At 42.5% G+C, this 21,533-nt stretch overlaps 1 protein-coding gene across 1 annotated transcript; it reads right to left on the reverse strand.

The window, feature by feature from the left end:
- Window positions 1-4,112: 4,112 nt before the first annotated feature.
- On the reverse strand, window positions 4,113-13,727 carry LOC306780619 (tyrosine-protein kinase HCK-like; the record flags this gene model as incomplete). Its single annotated transcript, XM_079273054.1, has 4 exons — window positions 4,113-4,183; window positions 6,298-6,480; window positions 6,578-6,730; window positions 13,700-13,727. 4 exons carry the CDS (start codon window positions 13,725-13,727, stop codon window positions 4,113-4,115), a joined length of 435 nt encoding a protein of 144 aa, XP_079129180.1.
- Between the last annotated feature and the right edge of the window lie 7,806 nt (window positions 13,728-21,533).

The following is a 21,533-nucleotide window of genomic DNA, read 5'->3' on the forward strand; positions in this document are numbered from 1 at the left end:
ACCAAAGACTTGAGACTTCACTTGACTTGTGATCTTTGCTACAAAGGGCTGGTGAGCTCACAGCTCTCGCAGTCTTCAAACCCAACTAACACTGACTGACTTTGATGTGTGAATTCATTTTTAATTTCATATATTACACATATTCTAAATATTACATAGTTATTCACATCTTTCATGTTTAGTATTGCCTGCTTTATTTTTTAGATCTAGCTTGTAAGTGTCCTGTCGTGCTATGGTGTTGTGTTGCTGCCTTGGTTAGCCACCTCAGGTTAGAAAATCCAGCGTAGCTCCAAACACCAAGACGCTCAGTCACAAATAAAACGCATTCCCAGCCATAACATGTGCAACGCTTCTCCGGCGCTGTCAGCCAGGAATACCATTCGTAGTTGCTGGACTGAAAGTGGCACACAAATCCTTTTCCTGGCTGGGTCAGGGCTGATATCCAGCTTTTCTTGAAATATCTTTCTCGAGAAATCCGTTTCTCCTCCTTCTTCAGCCATTGAGTGTTAAAAAAACAAAGCTGGGTAAAAAAAAAAGAAGAATTTACACCAAGAAAAACGTTAAAAATGTCATAACTTCTCACATATCTTTCAACTTGAACTGTTACTACTAATACTAAGTTATGCTAGCTAGCTTCAGCTTCACAACGGTCACACTAGCCCTGTGACCAATCACGGGGCACTTTATTGCTGACGTACTTGTAGGTCACCTAGACAGCTCTGACATGTCAAAGAATACGCCCAACATGTCAAACTAAAGATCTGATTGGTTGAAGACTATGACAATCAACAATATCGTCCCCATTTACTTAAACTGCAAAGGCTTTCTAGCAGGCCTCGTGCCTCTCTTCTTACCTGGAGAAATAGGGGCGAAATCTGATTGGATAAAAGCTCTACTTATAATGTGTATTCATGAAAAATTATAAAATAGCTATAACTTTGTGATTCTGTTTAGGCCAGCAGAGAAGGCCTTGCTGGCCCTGACGGCCCACCACTGCTTGCTTCGATGCCAGATTATCATCTCTGCTGTGTAGGTTTTTGCCCACCTGGACTCTTGTCTCTTGTAAATTTCATTTCAATATTAAAGTTAGCTATTTAGTTTGTATTTTCAGCATTGTGACGAAATGTAACCGCTCTCCTGATCTAGACATTTTACATTTTTGAATCCGAAGGATCTTCATATTGTCTAATGAGCGGGTGGGGTTGGCCTCTTCTTTCTCTGTCTCACTCTGAAACACACATTAATCTGTGGGTTTGCATGGTGACAGTGCCCCATCCGACTGACAGGCCTCGAGCTGTAAGAATCAATGGCTCAAACCAATATGTCGGGGAGGAGAAGCTGCATTAGCTGAAGTCAGCACTCTCTATGGCTGTGTTTGAAATAATAATATTAACATACTAATTTCCTACTAAGTATAACTTAAAATTGACTAGGTAGTGCATTTACACGGCATGGTGTGTGGAGTTTGTATTGGAAATGCCCCGGATGTATATATTAGCAAGAATGAGACATGAGCTTACTGCGCATTCTCAACTGCCCCACAATACACTGCGTCTGGGTGCCTTGAGACCGGCTGTCAGTCTCGTGAGATTTTGGACCAGGACAAAAACCTCTTAATATATGTCACTTTATTAAGTTTACATATGTTTTCATGCGAGAAAGTAACCTTTTAGATTCCCAACATGTGATCAGTCAAGAAATTAGCTGTGATCGTCTTTTTAAGAGATGTGGCTGAGCCTCTGGCGTGGTTCCCTGAGACCGGCCCAACTGGTGCTTGAGCGTGCGTCTGTGTGAACAGTCTGCTGGTAACATCTTACTGAATCGTTCCTTTCATAGGCAGGAAGCAGCACTGAGTGTGCAGTATGTAGTATGCGATTTCAAACACAGCCAAATCTCTCTCTCTCCGTCACTGGCTTCCTCTCTGTTTCCTTACACACACACACACACACACACACACACACACACACACACACACACACACCTGCTCTGTGTTTTACTGAGATACTCGATTAGTTCTAGTCTCCCTCTACTGGTACTGAAGCCTTAGTGCAGAAGGCAGGCACTACGGAATGCTAACCAGCAGGTAAAGTGGGCTTTTATGTGTTCTCTACATATGAGGACGATACATGTTGAAAAAAGGGTACATTGGGGAAAGAATTGACAAGTTTAAATGGAGGAGGAAGAGGAATGACAATTAATATGGTTGTAGGAATCACATCTGAAAAGCAATGGAATGGATGGAAGATGTGTAAAAGAACATAAACCTGATTCAGATAAGTGAGAAGGTGATATGCACCCTGTCCGATGAGCCTAAACTGGGAGGTCAGAACTATTTGTATTTTTAAGCTGCACAGAGGTTTAGCAGGTTGAATCCTGTCATGTCAGGTTTCCATATTCATGATGGATGCCCTGTTGCCCTCTGGCTCCAGGCAGGTAGACGGGGCTCAGTGGAATTCCTCTATCTGCTATTCACAAGTCTTCCTTTTTCATGACATATCCATTTTCCATCTACACCCTTCGGTCCCACCGTACCTGTCTTTGCAATGATCCATCCATCCCCGTTATCCGTCCTAATGTGGCAGATTCTCAGAAGGCCTGAGGAGGAGATATCTCTCTGATTGAGTGTAACAGAAAAGTGGGAGTTCTGGAACATGGGTCGTGTTTAAAATGTTGTCAACGTAACTTTTAATCTCCATGTTGTGCCGTGATTCTCAATATTAAGAAATTTGCAGTAAAATCCTGAAGTCCTGAAAAGGTGTGAAGTAGTGAAATAGAGTATTTTCTCAGATTATTAAAAAGTTAGAAATTTAAGACATTTTTTGGAAAAATGTTATCTCACATACATGCCCATAAATACAGGGTAAAGGCAATAGTTTGATCTACACATGGGTATTTTAATTAGCAGAATCAATACCGGTTTTCTGAGAAATATTAGTTGGTTTCTTATTATCAACAGAACTATGATTCATGATATCTTGTTATATAATTTTTTCATGATATAAAAGACAATACATGATCAGATATAACTTCCGGTTCTGCCGAGTGAAGCCGATGCTGAAGTGTCTTAAAACTTGCATTCTCTCTACTGACCATCAGGGGGCGACTCCTCTGATTGTATAGCAGTCTATGAGAAAATGACTCTACTTCTCTCTTGATTTATTACCTCAGTAAACATTGTAAACATGAGTTTATGGTCTCAATCTCTAGTTTCAAGTCTTCTTCAATACAGCATGATGTCCATTTAGTACATTATGGTCCATTTAGAGTAAATAGACCGTAAAGCAAGGAACCTTGTGATTGACAGGTCGCTACCACAGGGTTGTCCAGTCTGTGAATTCATCTTTAAACTTTAACCCTTTCACAGTGTGTTTACACTTCATGAAAGTTTATTGCAGCATTTTGGTCGCCTAAATATGTCTTTTTAACTCCAACTCTCTTGTTTAACTTCTGGTTGCAAAAAAAACAAGATAGTGGCTTCGGGCTTCAGAAATGCTGTCCACAAACAATGAGTGACGCCACTGTGACTACGTCTACTTCTTATTTCGTGTTTGCACCTGCAGCCATAGCTGCAGTTTTGACAGTTGTCAAAATGGTCAGTCCATATACCTTCATGTTTACTCCTCGTGGTTTGTCAGTGTAAACATGGACCGGACCAAAATTAAAACGCAACATCGATTTTGCTTGGTCCAGACCAATTGAACATCGTAGAGGTCACACAGTCTTGCAGTGTAACACACTCCGACTGACACTTAAATGTATTGCTTTTTGTGTTTCAAAAATAAATGGTCAGAGGTTTATTTCTTCTACATTAATATTTGTGCACGACTCTTCATCAAACTGATTTAAAACGACTCAGCCGACTGCAACTCAGCGGTTAAATGCAGCTCACATTAGACAATCAGTGTGTTCACAGAACACAGGGAGAGGAGAGACGCTAGCACACAAAGGCTCAGGTATAAATACAGTGCGTGAAGGCTTGGTTTATTTGTTTTCTAACGAAGCAACAATCCAATCTAACAAGTGATTTGGTACGCCGCGCCGCCATATCTTTAACCCATACACCAGCATCAGCAATAAAGGGAGGGATTTATGACAGACAGAAGACGGAGGCATTACAGAGAAGTGAGTTGTCCGCGTCTCAGCTTGAGGAAGGAGGAGCTGATGGCAGTGTGAGTGGTAACATCTAGGAGGGTGAGGTGTGGCTCAGAAGGGGGACATGGGGGCGAGATAGGAAGGAAGCAAGGGTGGGAAAACACTTAGAGAGATTAAACACAGTGGGATGAGTGAGGACTTTGTTTTTATGTGCATGTCTCTGCAAATGTGCTGGTGTGTGTGTGTGTGTGTGTGTGTGAGTGTGTGTGTTGGGGGGACGGGGGGTAGAGACAGGGTTTTGGATCGGTTTCAGGTCCTGCCTGGCAATCCATTACGGATCGGTGTTGGGTCGGCCCCGTTTTTTTTATTATGTATGGCATCCATCATTAATGGACATCTAGAGGACTTCATAGGTATTCAATGAGAAAGATATCACTCCGCTGTCAGCGTTAACAGTGTTTGCCTCAGTGGCACTCTGTGTTGTGGAACCAAGAAACGCTGTTAAACTACTATTGTTGGGATAAAGAGTGATACTGGGCCTGGGTTACTCCATTCATCACATGGTGGCATCAGTGGGAATACACAGCGGTCCACCATGGTGGGGCAAATTAACAGGAGTGTGTGTCTATGTATGCATGCCAACAGACCAGTTTGAACCATTGGGAGAGAAGCCGAGTGAAGAGCAAAATGAAAACACAATGGAATGATATCAGAGAAACTAACTGGTATAGTGGTTCTACTTCCATTAATTAATTCAAACAGAACACAAAACCCTAAGTAGACGAAAGGAGGCTTCACATTTCTAGCCCTGACCGTAGACAAAAAGACAACTGTCACGACCAGATATCGTCAGCCTTAGCTAGCTAATTAAGTTAACACCATAGACCAGGGGTGTCAAACTCATTTTCACTCTGGGGCCACATCAGCATCACGGTCGCCCTCAAAGGGCCGGTTGTAAATGTAAGACGGTGTAAATGTAACTACGGTACTCCTAACATAGTTAGTTTAGTTTCCCGGGATATCTGTGACTTCCACAACACGTACTTCCAGTTGTGTGATTTCTCCTCCGCCATTGTTTCCTGTTGCTGGTGCAAAATGCATTCTGGGATATTTGGCTGTCCCAAGTACAGACAAGTCACCTCCGATGCATCCCGGGTAAAATGGGCAGAGCGAGCCACATCCGGGCATTAGGGCCGTGCTTGGCTCGATGTGAACTTTGAATTGGAACAGTACTTGGGCTGAGACTGATGACGTTTCAGTACAGAGAAGTACGCATGTTGAGAAACTTGTTGGAAATCCTCTTTATGGGCTGTTGCATCTCCTGTCCACCTGTTGTGATAGTTTTAATGTCGGCACACAGACAACATGCCATCTCATCACTTCGACTTTCTATCTCATAATTTCGACCATGGGGATATTTTTATTTTCACATCTAACTTTAAATTTTTGTAAAAAAAAAAATAAAAAAAATAATTATTATTATTTTTTTGCTGGCGGATTCGCGGGCCACATAAAATGACGTGGCGGGCCGGGTCCGGCCCGCGGGCCGTATGTTTGACACCCCTGCCATAGACTGTATATGAGAAGTGGACGTAATTGTCGTGACGTCACCCATTGGTCTGACTGCCGTTTTGAAGCCTCGAGTTCGGCGATTTAGCCATCGCCATCTTGGATTACGGCCGTCGCCATGTTGTTTTTTTTCGCAACCAATGAACAGAAGTTACCATATTTGGAATGCGGAGAAGTGTAGTAAAGACGGCTCTGGTAGCGGCAGCAACCTGTCAATCACTAAAGCATACTTAAAGTTTTAAGATGAATTCCCAGACTGGACAACCCTGTGGTAGTGACCTGTCAATCACAAGGTAGCACGAAAGCATACCTTGATTTATGGTCTATTTGTCTCTAAATGGACAATAATTCACCAAATGAACATCATGCTGTATTGAAGAAGACTTAGGCCATGCACTAACCTTAACCATCACAACTACATGCCTCAACCCAACCCTAACCTAAACCTGGTTCTAACCTGAACCTTAAAACCAGGTCTAAACCCTCAAACAGGCTTTTGAAGGTCCGTCCCAAAGTGAGGACCGGCCAAAATGTCCTCCATGCCAAAAATGTCCTCACTCTGAATGTCTAAAATTCAAATTGGTCCTCACAAGAACAGCTGTACAAGTGTGTGTACACACACACACACACACACACCTTTCTCCATGTACTCAGTGATGATATAGATGGGCTCCTCCTTGGAGACCACAGCATTGAGTCTGACCAGCTTGTCGTGCTGCAGAGTCTTCATCAGGTTGGCCTCGCCCATGAAGGCTTCCACTGACATGGTGCCAGGCTTCATGGTCTTCACTGCTACTTTGGTGTGCTTGTTGTACGTGGCTTTAAGCAGAAACACACAATCAGAATTAGAAAATGAATTTCCGGCTTCACATCTACATCAGTAACTGGATTGTAAAACAATCCGGATCCATCTCACCCATCCAGACTTCTCCGAACTGGCCGGCACCGAGCTTTTTATCCAGCTTGAGTGATGATCTGGGGATTTCCCAGGCGTCTTTCTCCCACGGTTTCTGAGGTTTGGGGCTCAAGCACGGGCTGGTCAGGTTTTGGCAGAGACCATCTCCCTGCTCTGGAATAAACGGAAAAAAATACTTTAAGAATCCTTTCGTAAAATGTTTTTATACAATAGAAATCAGCACAATGTTGTTCTTCATACGGGAAATTATATCTCAGCAAAAATGAAAACACTCTTCTGCTGATGCCAGCACTTACTGAAGAGCGATTCAATATATCAGTTGCCAAGAAACAATACCTTGTGGCATAATAATTGATCTAAAACACACTTTTTGCAAATAACTACACACAGTTATCTAGATCAGCCTCGTCATTCAAAACTAAAAGCCTGTGTGTGTTGTTTGCTTAACACTTCCTTTGATATACCGACACTCAATTACCAGTCACCTGCCCCAAGAACACACCTGTGACCATTCAAATAACTTAGAGATCAGAGCATGAACACTATGAATATGATTCCGGTTTGCTGTTTGTGCACAACAATGGAGGTCAATGTTGAAGAGAGAGATGGCTGTAGTCACAGTGTACTGTATTTAGAGGCAGAATTTTTGTATTTAAAACAAAAAAAAAGTTTTTTCTTTTTTCTTTAAGTAATTAATAAATACATGGCGAAATGCCTGTACTTTCGTGTAAATGTTTACGTTACGCCGTTAACAGGTTACGCTTGCGCATGCGCGACGGCCATGATCCTTGGCGACTCACATGTGTGGCTTAGTGTTCCAAATGAAGAGACATTTGGTGGGAACAGAAAAGCAAGCGCAAGCGATACATCCGAGACGAACAGCAAGCAGCCAAGAAGAACATATGATGAGGCCTCTCTTGCTCTGGGTTTCACAGTGAACGCGGTAGGAGATGAGGAGAGACCAGTCTGTGTTTTATGTCTGAAAACTAGCTGCGGATAGTATGAAACTTGTTTTGTTTAGTTTTTCACAGGTTGCACTTTATTGTTATCTTGAAAAGATGTTTAGTGCAAAACAGGTTAATTGCAGCCAATTGCAATAAGCTATTTTTTGCCAATTGTAGTTCTTTTTTGCAGATATAACTTTATTTGCATTGTTCTAACAAAGTGTTTGCACATTTGATTTGTTTTTGTCTGATGGAGCAATCTCGTTTACTTCAAAGTGATGACAATTTTCTTCATTGTATTATTTGAAAAAGCACAGATAGAGGAGTCACAAAATGTTGTTTCAATAAAAATTCAACATGAACCATTTTGTTCCAATTTTGTTGGGGCGGTGGGGCATGAACATTTTTCTTCCTCCAAAGTGGGGCGTGACAGAAAAAGTTTGAGAACCACTGACTTCGACCATAAACTCATGTTTACAATGTTTACTGAGGTAATAAATCAAGAGAGAAGTAGAGTCATTTTCTCATAGACTTCTATACAATTGGACTTGTTTTTGCAACCGGAGGAGTCGCCCCCTGTTGGTTAGTGGAGAGAATGCAAGTTTTAAGACACTTGCGCATTGACTTCACGCGGCAGAACTGTAGGTTGCTGCCTGGTTAACACTAGCTCCATAAGTTTCGGGCTGACTCAGTTTAAAAGCCATTCACAGTCAGCTTGATCTCACGGAAATATGTAAAATGAACATGACATCTTGACAGCACATTACGTGATGCTGACACGTAACAAGTTAAGATTTAACGTATCCTCATACAACCTTTGTGTGATGATTTTACATGCGTTTTCCACGAAAGCCAGCAATATGTGTCAATTTCCCCTCGTTACATGCATACAGTCTTTTTTAAATACACTTTGTCTTCACAGGAAACTACTCAGTTAGATTTAGGCACCAAAACTACTTTGTTATGTTTCGGAAAAGATTGTTGTTTGGGTTAAAATAACCACAGAAGTGCCGTTACTGAAATACGCAAGTTACGTGACAAATAAATCAATATTTCACAGGGGAACAAACAGCGTTCCCCTGACTGAAAGATCGCTGTTTGTTGGACCTGTCCAAATCAGAACGGTCAGAAAATAAAGGTGAATGATCCTTTTTTAACACAAATTGGTAATATAACATCTCTTTGAACCCAGCTAAACAGAAAGGATGTGCTCTAACAATATGATTAAAATATAAAAATGTGTATCACTTCCAGCCATGTTTGCTGACAAAGGGGTTGTGGCTTCACTGCAGTCTACTTTAGATGATTTCTAGAAACTTGCTGGCACCTATCTGATTCTGACAAGTGTTAGTTCCATGTTATAACAGGGCTTTGTTGAATAGAAGAAGTTGCTGTGGACGCTGTTCTGATCTCAGGACTACTTTTTGTTTTAGCAGAAGCAATAAAATAATTTTTAAATCACTATTTTTTTGTCAAATTATTGATTTCTTTAGTAAGTAACTGTGGTCCAAGCACGATAATGTACAGCGAGCAGGTTATCATTGCGGAATGAAGCCCATCGGGGCGAGCAGGACTTGGAACATCCTGAAAGCTCACTGTACATTATACCTCAGTTGATAGTCATCACAGTTATGCCGTCCTAAATCCTTTTTGACATTGCATTACCTTACATTCAGTTAGTGACTTGCAATTTCTGTCATCAAGCTATTGGAAGTTGAATCCACTTTGTAAGTGCACACAGATAAATATTGTTATTCTCTCTCCGCCAGGTGAAGAAATTTAATAAAAAGTCAGTCATATTATATCCTCAGATAATTCTAGTCAAGCGTACAACATGGTTAAAGATGCACACTCTAGGTAGGGTTGTGCCGCATCCAATCAATTTCAGTAAACATCCCAGTATGATTTAATGCAAAAAGAAATGAAGGTACCAAAAACGCATTACTACTTTGTAGTTAAATATTTAACATTTATTCCAACAGGAAAAAAAGCAGGAAATAACACTTTGATAAACACATCAGGACATCTTATTTTAGTCACCCTCACAGGGAATTCAGTATAATATAATAATGTATATCATCGAATAATATTCAGTATAATATAAAACACATGTTCTGTTATATTTTATATATGTATATATATATAAAATATAACAGAACATGTTTATTTATTGAGATGCCCCTATGGACCTTGTTATAGGAGGTAAAGATCAGGAGAAGTAAACATGAAGTGTAATTATGTATACTGATGTTAAATTAAGCTATGATGAGTTTTCACTGTTAATTTAACATCTCTATTACATGTTGATGCCTCCATGACCAAGTTAAGCAGATGAGACTGAGGACAGCTATGTAGAAGAAAAGATGTTCACTTTGTCTAATATGTAGCTTGACAGAGTTCTCATGTGTGTCCTGGTGTTCTCATGTTTCCTTACCTCCTCATCCCTCACTCCCTACCCTGGTGTTCTCATGTTTCCTTACCTCCTCATCCCTCACTCCCTACCCTGGTGTTCTCATGGTTCCTTACCTCCTCATCCCTCACTCCCCTAACTGTCCGTGCTGGATCCGTCCCCGTTGTTTTAAAAAGCTAAATAAATGATTAGCATGACGTCATCCAGCTAGCCAAACCTGTCTGGTGTACAGCTAGTGAAGCTTCGCATGTAGTCTGCTGTCTGATTGTGAGGTCAGGCTGATCTGATATCAGCTCTTTGGCTGCAGAATCTCCACCAAAGTGCTCCTCTCAAACGGGGGTTGGTAGAAACTAGTCTTGACGAGGACGTGCAGCTCGGGGCGATACAAATGTTGCCCCATGCTGAATCTATTTGAGGGCGCTGATTGGCTAAATTGTATGTGATACATTTATATCTTTAATCAGCAATTGGCTAAACTGCTTCACAGACCCGCCTCCTGTGGGCGATTTTTCAACGGACAGACAGGCGGAGAGGACATGCAGGTAAAGCATATATTTTGCACAGATATCATATTTTACACATATTACTGGGTGCATTCCATATTTCAGAAACAGAAATATTGACAATTTATATAATTTATTGTGATTATAATTTATTTTTCTGTGGCTCAAGGGGGAGGGGGGGGGTGGCGCCCTAGTGCCCTCTATGGGCCAGCCGCCACTGATGCCTCCGCTGTTTCAGTCTACATCCACGTCTGTCCAAAATGTCGTCACTTCAACATTTTATCCTATTAGACATTTTTGTGAAATTATCATAATTACCATATGAATTCTTGAGTTACGGACAAAACAGGTTTTGCAAAGTCACATTGACCTTTGACCACCAAATTCTAATCAGTTCATCGTTTTATGTCCAAGTGGAAGTTTGTACCAAATTTGAAGAAATCCCATCCAGGTGTTCCTGAGATATCACGCTCACGAGAAGAGGACGGACATACACCCTCACATCCACACACATCAAACAGCCTTGAAGTTTGTCCTAGTCTTTCGTTGCTTGCATGCTCATTTCAACAGGGATATGACAAAAGCGACGTGTGGAAAGTATTCATCACCATCTCCAATAAAGGGATTCAAAAGGGAAAAGATGACAACTCCAAGAGGAGAGTGTGTGTGTGTGTGTGTGTGTGGGGGGCGGGGGGTCTGGTGGAGGTCCTCAGTGGTTGGAGGAAGAAAAACAAGATGAGCAGATTGGGGAGGAAGTATCGATTGTGGCTTGGCTGAGGCTAAAAACTATTAGAAAATACCATCAGGCCACTTGTAAGAATGGGCTCGGCTCAGGTTTTATCATGGCGCATTGTTACCTTTGAGGCTATTGCACTTTGTGACAAGTCATATAGAAAGGACCTGGAGGTTTTTCAATTCTTCCAACCAATTTGGAATAATGTAACTGTGACCCGAAGCCGTTTACGATGAAGGCATTATTACATGGGAAAGCAAAGACTGAGTGCAGACGGAGGCAAAATGCAGAGCAGGGTGTTTTTTTTACCCTTGCATTGCCCTAATTATACAGAGCATTGATTTTACAATGCATCCATGGATTGATTAGAAGAGCCCTGCACCTCCCCTAAGGAGAGAGGGCGCTTTGCTCTCTGGTCTCCTGCTCACTGTTCTGCTCTCCGCTCGTCCTTTGCTCCCTTCTACTTTAATTGCATTATTTCTTCTCTTTTCCTTTCATAGTTGTGGTATCCTTCATCTTCCTATCCCTTCCTCCTTTATCTGTGCTCCCCTCTCTGCTCTCTATTCTGATACTTCCTGATTGCGCAGTTAAATCCATAGTGAACTCAATAAAACGAGTACCTGCTATTTGACTTCATAGTTGAAACAAGAGCTCAACAGCTCAACAGGCTAGTTGGAGAAAATACAAGAACTCCATGCTGCAGCAATCACAGTTCTTGCAGTCCCCATATGGTGCCATACCGTTGGCATAATATGTCGGTACATTTTTAATGGAGACGATATATCTACAGTGACTGCATGCGTTAGCTCCATTAAGCAATGGCGCAACCCTTTAGAAGGCTTTCACATCAAGGACCCGGGCCCAGATCTATGGAAGCCCATTTCCACCACTGTGATGGGGGAAAAAAGATCCTGTAAGACCCCGATCACACCGAGACGCGTGGCAACAGGCGCGGACGTTTCAAAAGCGCCCCTTGGCAAAGACTGTCGGGCACGATTTATGGACCCATAATCTAGTAAACCTTTGTGTGTAAGTGTTGATTTTAATGTAAATATGAGGTGAGAGATATAGAGCAAGACCCACAGCGCTGTAACGAAGTCTGAAAAATAAAACTTCTAAAACTTTCCACCAAATGTATCTGTTTGAGTTTATAGAGGAATATTTTAGAGAAGATCTTAAGTATCAAACACGACCTTTCATTATTAAAGACTACTTTATTACTCATATTATTTTAAACGAAGCAACCAATCTACTTCCTGTTTACACTGGCACCATCACGCCCAGTGTACGTGAATAGTCATGTAATATTCGTTACAAACTCTCCCCGCAGCGTTTCGGTATCTGTTCCCTCTTGTTTCAAACAGGGCTAAAGGTATGTCCCTACTCTGGAGTGATAAACCAGGCTGTACCAGCATGCTTAATGCTATTGAGCCCTGTGACACTACTCATTCACCAGCCCATTTCTCCAGACCATAATTCCTGCTTTGTAAAAGAAAACAAAAGCCCAAACACAGAATCCAATCAGACACGCCCCCTTGAGAGTCTCACCAGAGGATTTGGCATTTCTGCTTTTTTGCTGGATTGAAAACGTACCGAAACGTACCGAACCGTGGCACCACTGTATCGTATTGAACCGAACCAAGAATTTTGTGAACCGTTACACCCCTACTCAGTAATTATTTGAGATACTAATGTATTATTTTCAGATACTTGGTATGAGAGTGTGCAGGATTCAAACCTTTCTCTCAAGCTCTAGTTGAGCATGCTAGCAGCTCTGGGGATGGCAATGTCATCCCTCTGGTCTCAGAACCGTTGGTCAGCTGGCTCACCCCATTCCTAAACGCATCCTCTTTACGTAACAGACCTTTACTCTTGTTATTCTTTCACGTATTGCTTAAATTGTATGTACATCCGTCCTTACAAAGTGTCTGAAACAACACATTACTCCCAACACGACAAATACAGCAGCTTGGTCAGTGCACCCTTCTAGCATCAGTTTTGGACGTATCAGGGATATACGCTCGTTACAGGCTTAGTGTCGCTTCAATATAAACCTAAATCAGTAAATGTTGACTTTAAATTTCACTCGGGACACTAACAGCATTCACCTGGGTGAAAGTCTTGTTTTTGTTTGACCCGTCCATCCACCTCCCTTCCCAGTCACATTGAGTGATCAGTTGCTCTGAGCAATGATGGGATGGGTTTACACTGGATTTAGTTGAATGTCCAGTGTGTCCGAGTGCAAAAGGGGTCATCGGACGCCAAGGAGCACTGACCAAGCGTCCGCATTTGAAGAGACGGCTCGTTTGAAAGTGTTCTCCATCAACCCCATGTGAACATTGCATCGCTCTCCTGCCTCGACTTTGAACAACTACACTGAGCAACTAAATTGTTTAAAGTTTAAAGCATACTCTGGCCTTCAAGCCTCCTTCCTTTCTTTAGTCCCCCTCCGTCTCTCCGTCCATCCTCTTTGGTCCTCCTCATCTATGCCCTCCCCTCTTCTCGTCCACCCTTCACTCCCTCCACCCTTACCGTCTTCCTCCTCTCCCACCCTCCCCATGTGCAATCAGGTGCTCCTGTCAGCTAGCAGGGAGGGGCCGAAGAGAAGCCAATACATAATGAAAGACAGAAATGCAGAGATGATGATGTTTATCTTATAATGAAGAGATGAATATAGAGGTACACAGTCAGATTGGAAGGATCAATTGCCTTAGGCAACAGGGGGAGGTGGGGGAAAAAAAGCAGTCGTGCAGCAATGGAGAGAGACGAGTGTTTAAAAATCAATTACACAGTAAATATGACACGAGTCAGCAACGACGCCCTCGGGGGAACCCGGGAAATATGTTCCTGCCCGCGCGTCGGTAAATCTACTCTCCCTACAAATGAATTACTAATTTTATGGACAGGAGTGGGAAGGAAAAAAAACACCCTGTGTGGATTTGAGTGTGCTGCTTATGCACACAAGCTATAATTCCCACGAGAGAGAATTATTAATTGATGAAGTGGAGTGAAGGAAGTTTTTTTTTCTTCTTTTTTTCCTGCAGAGGGAGAGGAGGAAGGAGCCTGGCGCAGACCCGGTGTTACCACTGATCTTTGGCAGTGTCAGCAGGTCGGCGAGCCAAAGGGAGACACAGCAGCTGCCGCTTTGAGAGCAGTCTCACAGATTGACCTGAGGAGGCTGGGGGAAGAGGATGAGAGAGAGGGGGAGAGATGAGGGGAAGGCCAGGAATAACTGTCCACGGGGAGACATTGGGTGGGATAATGTGGGAGCAGAGAGCATGATGGGAGTTGAAATTAAAAGCCAAGACAATGGGATGACAGGACATATTTGCGGACGTGCCAGCACTAAACACTTAGGAGGCCCACGAAGAGTATTGAGACAAGAAAAGGAAAGATAGAAGGAGATACCAGGACAGTTTCTTCCCTTTGATGAACACTCAATCAGTCATACAATAAAACACCCATTTACTTCCATTATAGATTTTATTTTTACAGCTAAAATGCTGTTTTTAGCATAAATGTGTGTATATACAGTATATGCACTGTCACTGTCTATATATAAATACTCCATGTTGTATATTGTTGTAGATAAACATGAATAGATCCACTCAATAGTCATTTCTTTCCACTATTGACATTGTTTACAACTTACAGAAACATGTAAAGACTGGACCAGAAATAATTCCACAATTCTGCTGAATACACTTAATCGCTGTCTTGGAGAGAGTTACACAACTGAGACTTAACTGACTTTAAATCCGGACGCTAAATTGTGCGTAGCGTCACAACACAAAAGAGAAGCACCACCTAAAATAGACAGCATGAGAGACTGCGTGGTCAGTGGACTGAAAGCTGCACTGTATGGTCCATCTACAGCTATACATCCAGCACATCATTAGCACAATCGCTGCATCTGCTCCCATTAATATGTAAGGATCATTTCCTCCCCAAGAAACTAAAAAATACAAAGTGACACACCCGCAGAATCACACAAGCACACACTCTCTCTCTCTCTCTCTCTCTCTCTCTCTGCATTTCCACCAGCTCTGCATTTCCCCTATGGTCTTCCTTTGGGTGGCTGGGCTGCCGGCTTGGCAGGGCAGCAGTATCGGGTCCGGCCCCTAATGAAGAGCATTGATCCTTGTTGGGTTATGAGCAGGCTTTAGGAGCTTTAATTAGCCTGTTGGAAATGTGCTTACGGGGCGCGCTGTCACTCTGTTGTGGCACACATTGCTGAACACGACCACACACACACACACACACACACACACACACATGCGCAGGAGAGGTCGTGCACAAGCAAATGTGCGCAAGGACACAAACACACATATACAGTACATTCACTCATTTCATGGACCACCGAGATGGCGATCAAAACAACATTCCCCATTTATTAAATGAATAGTTTCATTAGCGAGCTAGGCAGTGTGAATGTAGTTACTCGTGCCGCTCACACACCACTCATCTTCTTCTCCTGTGCTATATGTACTCTGTTCTTCCATCCTCTGTCTCCTTTTTTAAACTTTGGCTGAAGGGCCCATAACTCAACGAAGGACCGGCGCTCTTAATTCCTAATTCCTGCATCTTGCTTTGTTTTACACGGACCTCTTCGTTGTCTAGGAATATTGAGATTAATCTTAATTGTGTCATATGTTATGTCTTCATATGCTGTGCGGAAACCAAATTACACCAACTCTGGGCGTGTGGCCTTTGAAGTGAAGTTGGTCTTACAGTGATCAGAGGCGTAGTCATGTGGTCTATGCAAAAGATGTAACACCACAATGTCAAAAAAAAAGAAAACATGTAAAAAAGCAATGCATCTTGAAAGTTATAGTACTGCCATTTCAATTTTAAAAAAGCATGTAAGTAGCATCTTTTCTAAAAGCAAGCAGAATGAAGTTTAATTACAATTCACATTATAAGATATTTGGGAACTGCACCTGTTATATGTTGAGTGCTAATTCGCAAATAAATATCAGCCGGCTAACATACTAAACCAAGTTATTATTGTGAGCATTCTGACGGAAGCATTTAGTCCAAAGTCCGGCATGCAAAGTCCGTCTTGCTTGGCAGTGGACTTTTGTTTTACGGCACAATAACTTTGTGCTGAATGCCTTTCCTTGAAATCCCGTCATTCACATTATTTTCCTTTATATACCATCGCCCAGACTGCCAACACACTGGGCACTCACATTTTCAGCGGCTGTTACTTTGAACAATCGTTGTGTGGATATCCCAGCCTCACCGTGAGACACAACAGGAAGCTGCTGATGCTGCTGGAACTCGTTTGTTTCCATCAAACTAAGGACTCTCAGCTGGATTTTATACTCGCGTGACGTTTTTTGGTTTCATGCGCCACTGAGCAACTTTCATACGAATAAACAGGGCCCAATGCTGTAACCAGTTCTCTCTATATATCCGTCAGGAGGAAATTTATTTGAAAGAATATTTGAAGGCCATATTGAAGGCCAACATGGCTGTAAGTGCTCAATGTGTTGCCAATTAAAAGCCCATTGAGTCATATTGCCAGAGTGGAACAGTAAAACCATTTCAGTCTAGTTCTTATAAGATTAAAGGTGTTTTTACTGCACACAATCTCATCAGATAAAAGCCAACCTAACCCCCAGCAGAGAGCAATGAATTGAGGACTTTTCACTAAAAACACACACTAACTGACTGACTGCAGGTCGCAGCCTTTTTGTTGGAAAACAGAATATACAGTCAGAGCGATTTGGACTGGTGTTTTGCTTGTCGGGTTGTGTGCATGTGTGTGTATATATAGATAGATAGATAGATAGATAGATAGATAGATAGATAGATAGATAGATAGATAGATAGACTTTATTTCAGACTCGGGGTCCATACAGGCAGATACATAAAGACAGACACAAACAATAAAAGTACAGAGGCCTAGCAATGCCTTACAAAGAGACAGCTGTACCAATGTCTCCACAGCTGGGACTGGTAGCGTGTGGTGCTAAACCTTATGTTGGTTAAAACAAGTATGATCCCATTTACAGTCATTCAGTCTACAGATGAATTTGTACATGAGATTTCTTAAAACTGTTTGGAAAGTGTTGACTCGTGCAGCCACAAACATTTCACTGGCACTACTCCATCTCGGTCTCTTTAAAAGTATTCTCATGGCGTCATTGTAAGCTACTTTAAGTCTCTTTTTTTTGTAGTTTGACCACAAGTGTGCAGTGTAGAGTGGAGTACAATATGCTCTGAACAGAGACATCTTCACTCCATCTGTACACAGACCAAACTTGCGTGAGAGACTGTTTGCTTGTGCATACATCATACGACATTGCCTGGAAATGTCGTTATCATCAGACATGTGTTCTGTTAAAAAATGAACGAGATATTTTACTTCACTACAGACACCAAGATTATTGTCAGACAATTTGAAGTCAGGGAAGTTTAGACATTTGTCCTCTTTAGTTGGACAGATCAGGATAGCACTCTTACTGGCGTTGTATTTGATGTCATGTTCCACACCGTACACAGTACATATAGTGAGGAGCTGCTGAAGACCAGCGCTAGAAGGACTAAAGATCACCAGATCATCTGCATACATGATGTGATTAACCAGAGTATTTCCAATCATGCACCCAGTAGTACGGGCTTTCAGTTGCTTGAACAGATCATCAATATACAGATTAAACAGAACTTGTCTGACACCATTGCTAACCCCAAATGGGGCTGACACACTTTTACCCCATTTTACTTGCATACTCTGGTGCGCATACCAGTAAGCCAGAATTCTCACAATGTATGTGGGGACACCTCTTTGGCTCAGTATATACAACATGTCTATGCAATGGTTGGTGTGTGTATTCCAGAGTGTACGGTCAGGCCTCTGTGCCATCTGCCTCAGGACAGGGGACAGAGGGATGGTCTTCACTGCTGCCTGCTCACTGGGCACACTTTGTAAAAGACAGGGCAGCGGTCGGTTCATCAACGTCACAGCCTGAGGCTATCACCAGCACAAGGCCTGCTCGCCAACGGTCATGGACTGTTGACCCGCCATTGGAGAAAGACAAGTCTGGGTTCGGGCAGAAGGGGTGGTGGTCCAGGCAGTGGTGTGCACGTTAAGAGTCATTTGTGCAAACAATGTAAAAAAGAAGCAAGTCTTCAAATACATGTTTGTGGGTTGACATAATTCTGTTTCTCTTACTACAAAGCGAGGAATATGTCTGTCTGTGTGTCCTTCGCATATCTCAAGAACAGTTCATCAGATCTACTTCACACTTGGCGGGTGTATTCCTGGGTTAGGGTTAGGACGTGCAGTGTCAAAGTTGGTGGAATTTGGACACGCGACATGGTCAATATCAATGAACAAGCAAGCAGCGCTCTGTTTGGCAGCGGGGGGGGGGGGGGGATTCGGGGCAATGGAATGTCACAAGATCACATGAGAATCGCCGAGATCACAAATCACATGGAAACCCAGAGAGACAGAGCACGGACTAATCAGCTTCCTGCGAGGAGCTACTGGCAGCTATGGGCGTGGCTTAGGTGTGTGTGAGACGAAACGGAGAGGATACTGTTCGTTCATAACAACAATGGCCTGCCCTTTCCAAACAGTTTCCAATAATGGTTTCTCCGATGGTTCTGTGCAACACACCATCTGGCGGGTCAGGTTAGCAGTTAGGGACCCTTCCTTAGTCATTCTGCTGTTCCAACCGCCAATAACTCTGGTTTGACAGTTTGAAACATGCCCTATAATAAATAGATGGTTGTGATTGGCCCGTCAGATCTCAAGTTGCTGGATAAAGTGGAGGGAGGGCCAGACCAAATAAAACATGACCTTGCAGATTTGTCTGGTCCCTAGGCAATGAACATTGATCAAGCACCCCCAAAAACAGGACTTTTTTTTTAAGAAGAGCTGAAGTGTCAGTGAAAGTTACATTTTTCGTGCATTTCCAACGTGTTTCCATAGCCAGCAACACGTGTCAATTTCCGCTCGTTACATGCATATAATCTTTTCAAAATAAATTCCGTCTTCACAGTACTTAGTTCGGCTTCAGAAAAAATTGTGAAATATTTAGTTAAATTTAGCAAGCAAAACTACATGTTAAAGTTTAGGAAAAGATCTTCGTTTGGGTTAAAGTAACTACTTTCTCGTTCATGATTACGAATATTACACACAAAATAATTTTGTTCGATACCTACGACTAACGGTGCATCATTTTTTGTAGGTAGAGCTATGGATGCTGGGTGAAAGCAGCCTGACTAAATCACGTAACGAGCATACTTATTTTACCCAAACCACAATGTTTTACGAAGTCTAACCAAGTAGTTTTGTTGCCTAAACCTAACCAAGTAAACCTAAAAATGAAGTAAACCTATGTTGGAAGTTTATTTTTTTTTAAACACAAGCAGAAATTGCACATTTCCTGTGAACACAGAAGTTTATTTTGAAAAACACGTCGTCCTTGACACATCCAAAATGGATGCTAGAGGGAAACACAGTTTAAAGCGTCGACGAGTGAGAATGTGTTGGCTCTGATGTCATGGTAAAATGCCTGATGTTTGTGAGTTGCTTGAAAAAAAATATATCAGTAGATTTGGGATGGTTTACAGATAGATATACAGTAGGAGCATCATTTTATTAGCAACAGGAAGCTTTGTTGTGTAGCCCGAATTAATAGACTGAAATAAGGACATACAGGGTCTCAGGGAGGTTAAAAAATGGACCCGGGTTCAATTCTTCATCTCCACCATGAGTCCTGCTCTGTAGCTGATCCTGACCTCCGACCTCTCTACGAAAACAGGCATGCAAAGTGATTTGATCTCCCGGGATTAACCATAGCACATTGCATTCATTAACATCACAAATTTGTTGTTCTTTTTTTTGTTAACAAGACACTTTGATTTATTCATCTTGTAAGAATGCACATGACGTCTCTGCCTGCAAAGAGTGTACTTCACCACTGTTCTGGTCCCAGGTCTGTAACGGTCTTGCAGTTGTTGGTATGCTGACCTCAGGAATAGCTACCTGGGCAGGACCCCTATAGAGCCACATTATAATAAACAGCATGGGGATCTCTAGGACACCATGCATGCAAACCTCCTGTCTGTCATCTCTCTCTCTCTCTCTCTCTCTCTCTCTCTCTCTCTCTCTCTCTCTCTCTCTCTCTCTCTCTCTCTCTCTTTATAACAAGCTCAAATTTCCCCCCATGCAGAAACTCCCTGTAGTCAAAAACAGCTTCGGACAGCAAACCTGAACGGCCCAGGGCTGCAAGGACACGCGATGAAGCATTTATTAATAGACAGTGAGTCTATGTGTGTAATATACTCACCCGGCCCGCACATGAATTGCTTACGATTCTTGGAGGATTGTAGATATAACACACGGACAGTGGCGGCTGGTGGAAAATGTTCTAGGTAGCACTGTGCCACATCCAATCAATTTCAACAAACATCCCAGTTTGATTTAATGCAGAACAATGAAGATATCAAACACGCATTACTACTACTAGTTCAATATTTTTTATTTATTACAACACAAAAAAAAGCAGTGAATAACACTTTGACAAACACGTGGACATCTTTTGTCGCCCTCAGCGGCTGCTTTGCGTACGCGCCATTCATTTGCAGTCTGGACGCGGAGTCGAGAGTGCGTCTCCTCTCTGCTCTGACTGCAGCGCGAGGCTTCTGTGAGACTGACCGCCTGTGAGGGCTTTGGGGCGGCGGAGGGCCTCATGGCAGCACCCGCTGCTCGTTGAGGACAGAGTCTCCAAAACACCAGAAAAAGTCGCTAGATTTGTCGCTCGTCGCTTTTGACGACAAAAGTCGCCAAGAGGATTTGGAAAGTCGCCAGATTTAGCGAAAAAGTCGCCAATTTGGCAACACTGGACGAGGACGCGCAATTTGGGGCAAAACCAATGCTGCCCATGGCCCAATCGATGCTGTTTGGCTAACTTGTATGTCATACATTTATATCTTTCATCAGCAATTGGCTAAACTGCTTCATAGACCCGCCTCCTGTGGGCCATTTTTCCAGACCCCCAGAGCTGCTGAGACAGTGCAGACAGGCGGAGAGGACCTGCAGGAAGAGCATATATTTTGCATGTAGATATCATATTTTACCCGTATTACTGGGTGCATTCCATATTTCAAGAACACAAATATTGACAATGTGTATAATTTATTATTATTTTCTGTGGCTCAAGGGTGGGGGGGGGGGGGGGGGGGGCGCGCTAGGGAGCCCCCCCCTGCACACTGATATGATTACACAAAACAATATGACATTTCGTTGTTTTTTGTTCTGGTTAAAAAAAACATTTATCTCTCCTACTCTATCTTCCCACATCTCCCACACACATGCACTCTCAATCTGTCCTCACCACACACACACACA

Source organism: Melanostigma gelatinosum (assembly GCF_949748355.1).
Source record: "Melanostigma gelatinosum genome assembly, chromosome: 8".
Classification (NCBI taxonomy): Eukaryota; Metazoa; Chordata; class Actinopteri; order Perciformes; family Zoarcidae; genus Melanostigma; species Melanostigma gelatinosum.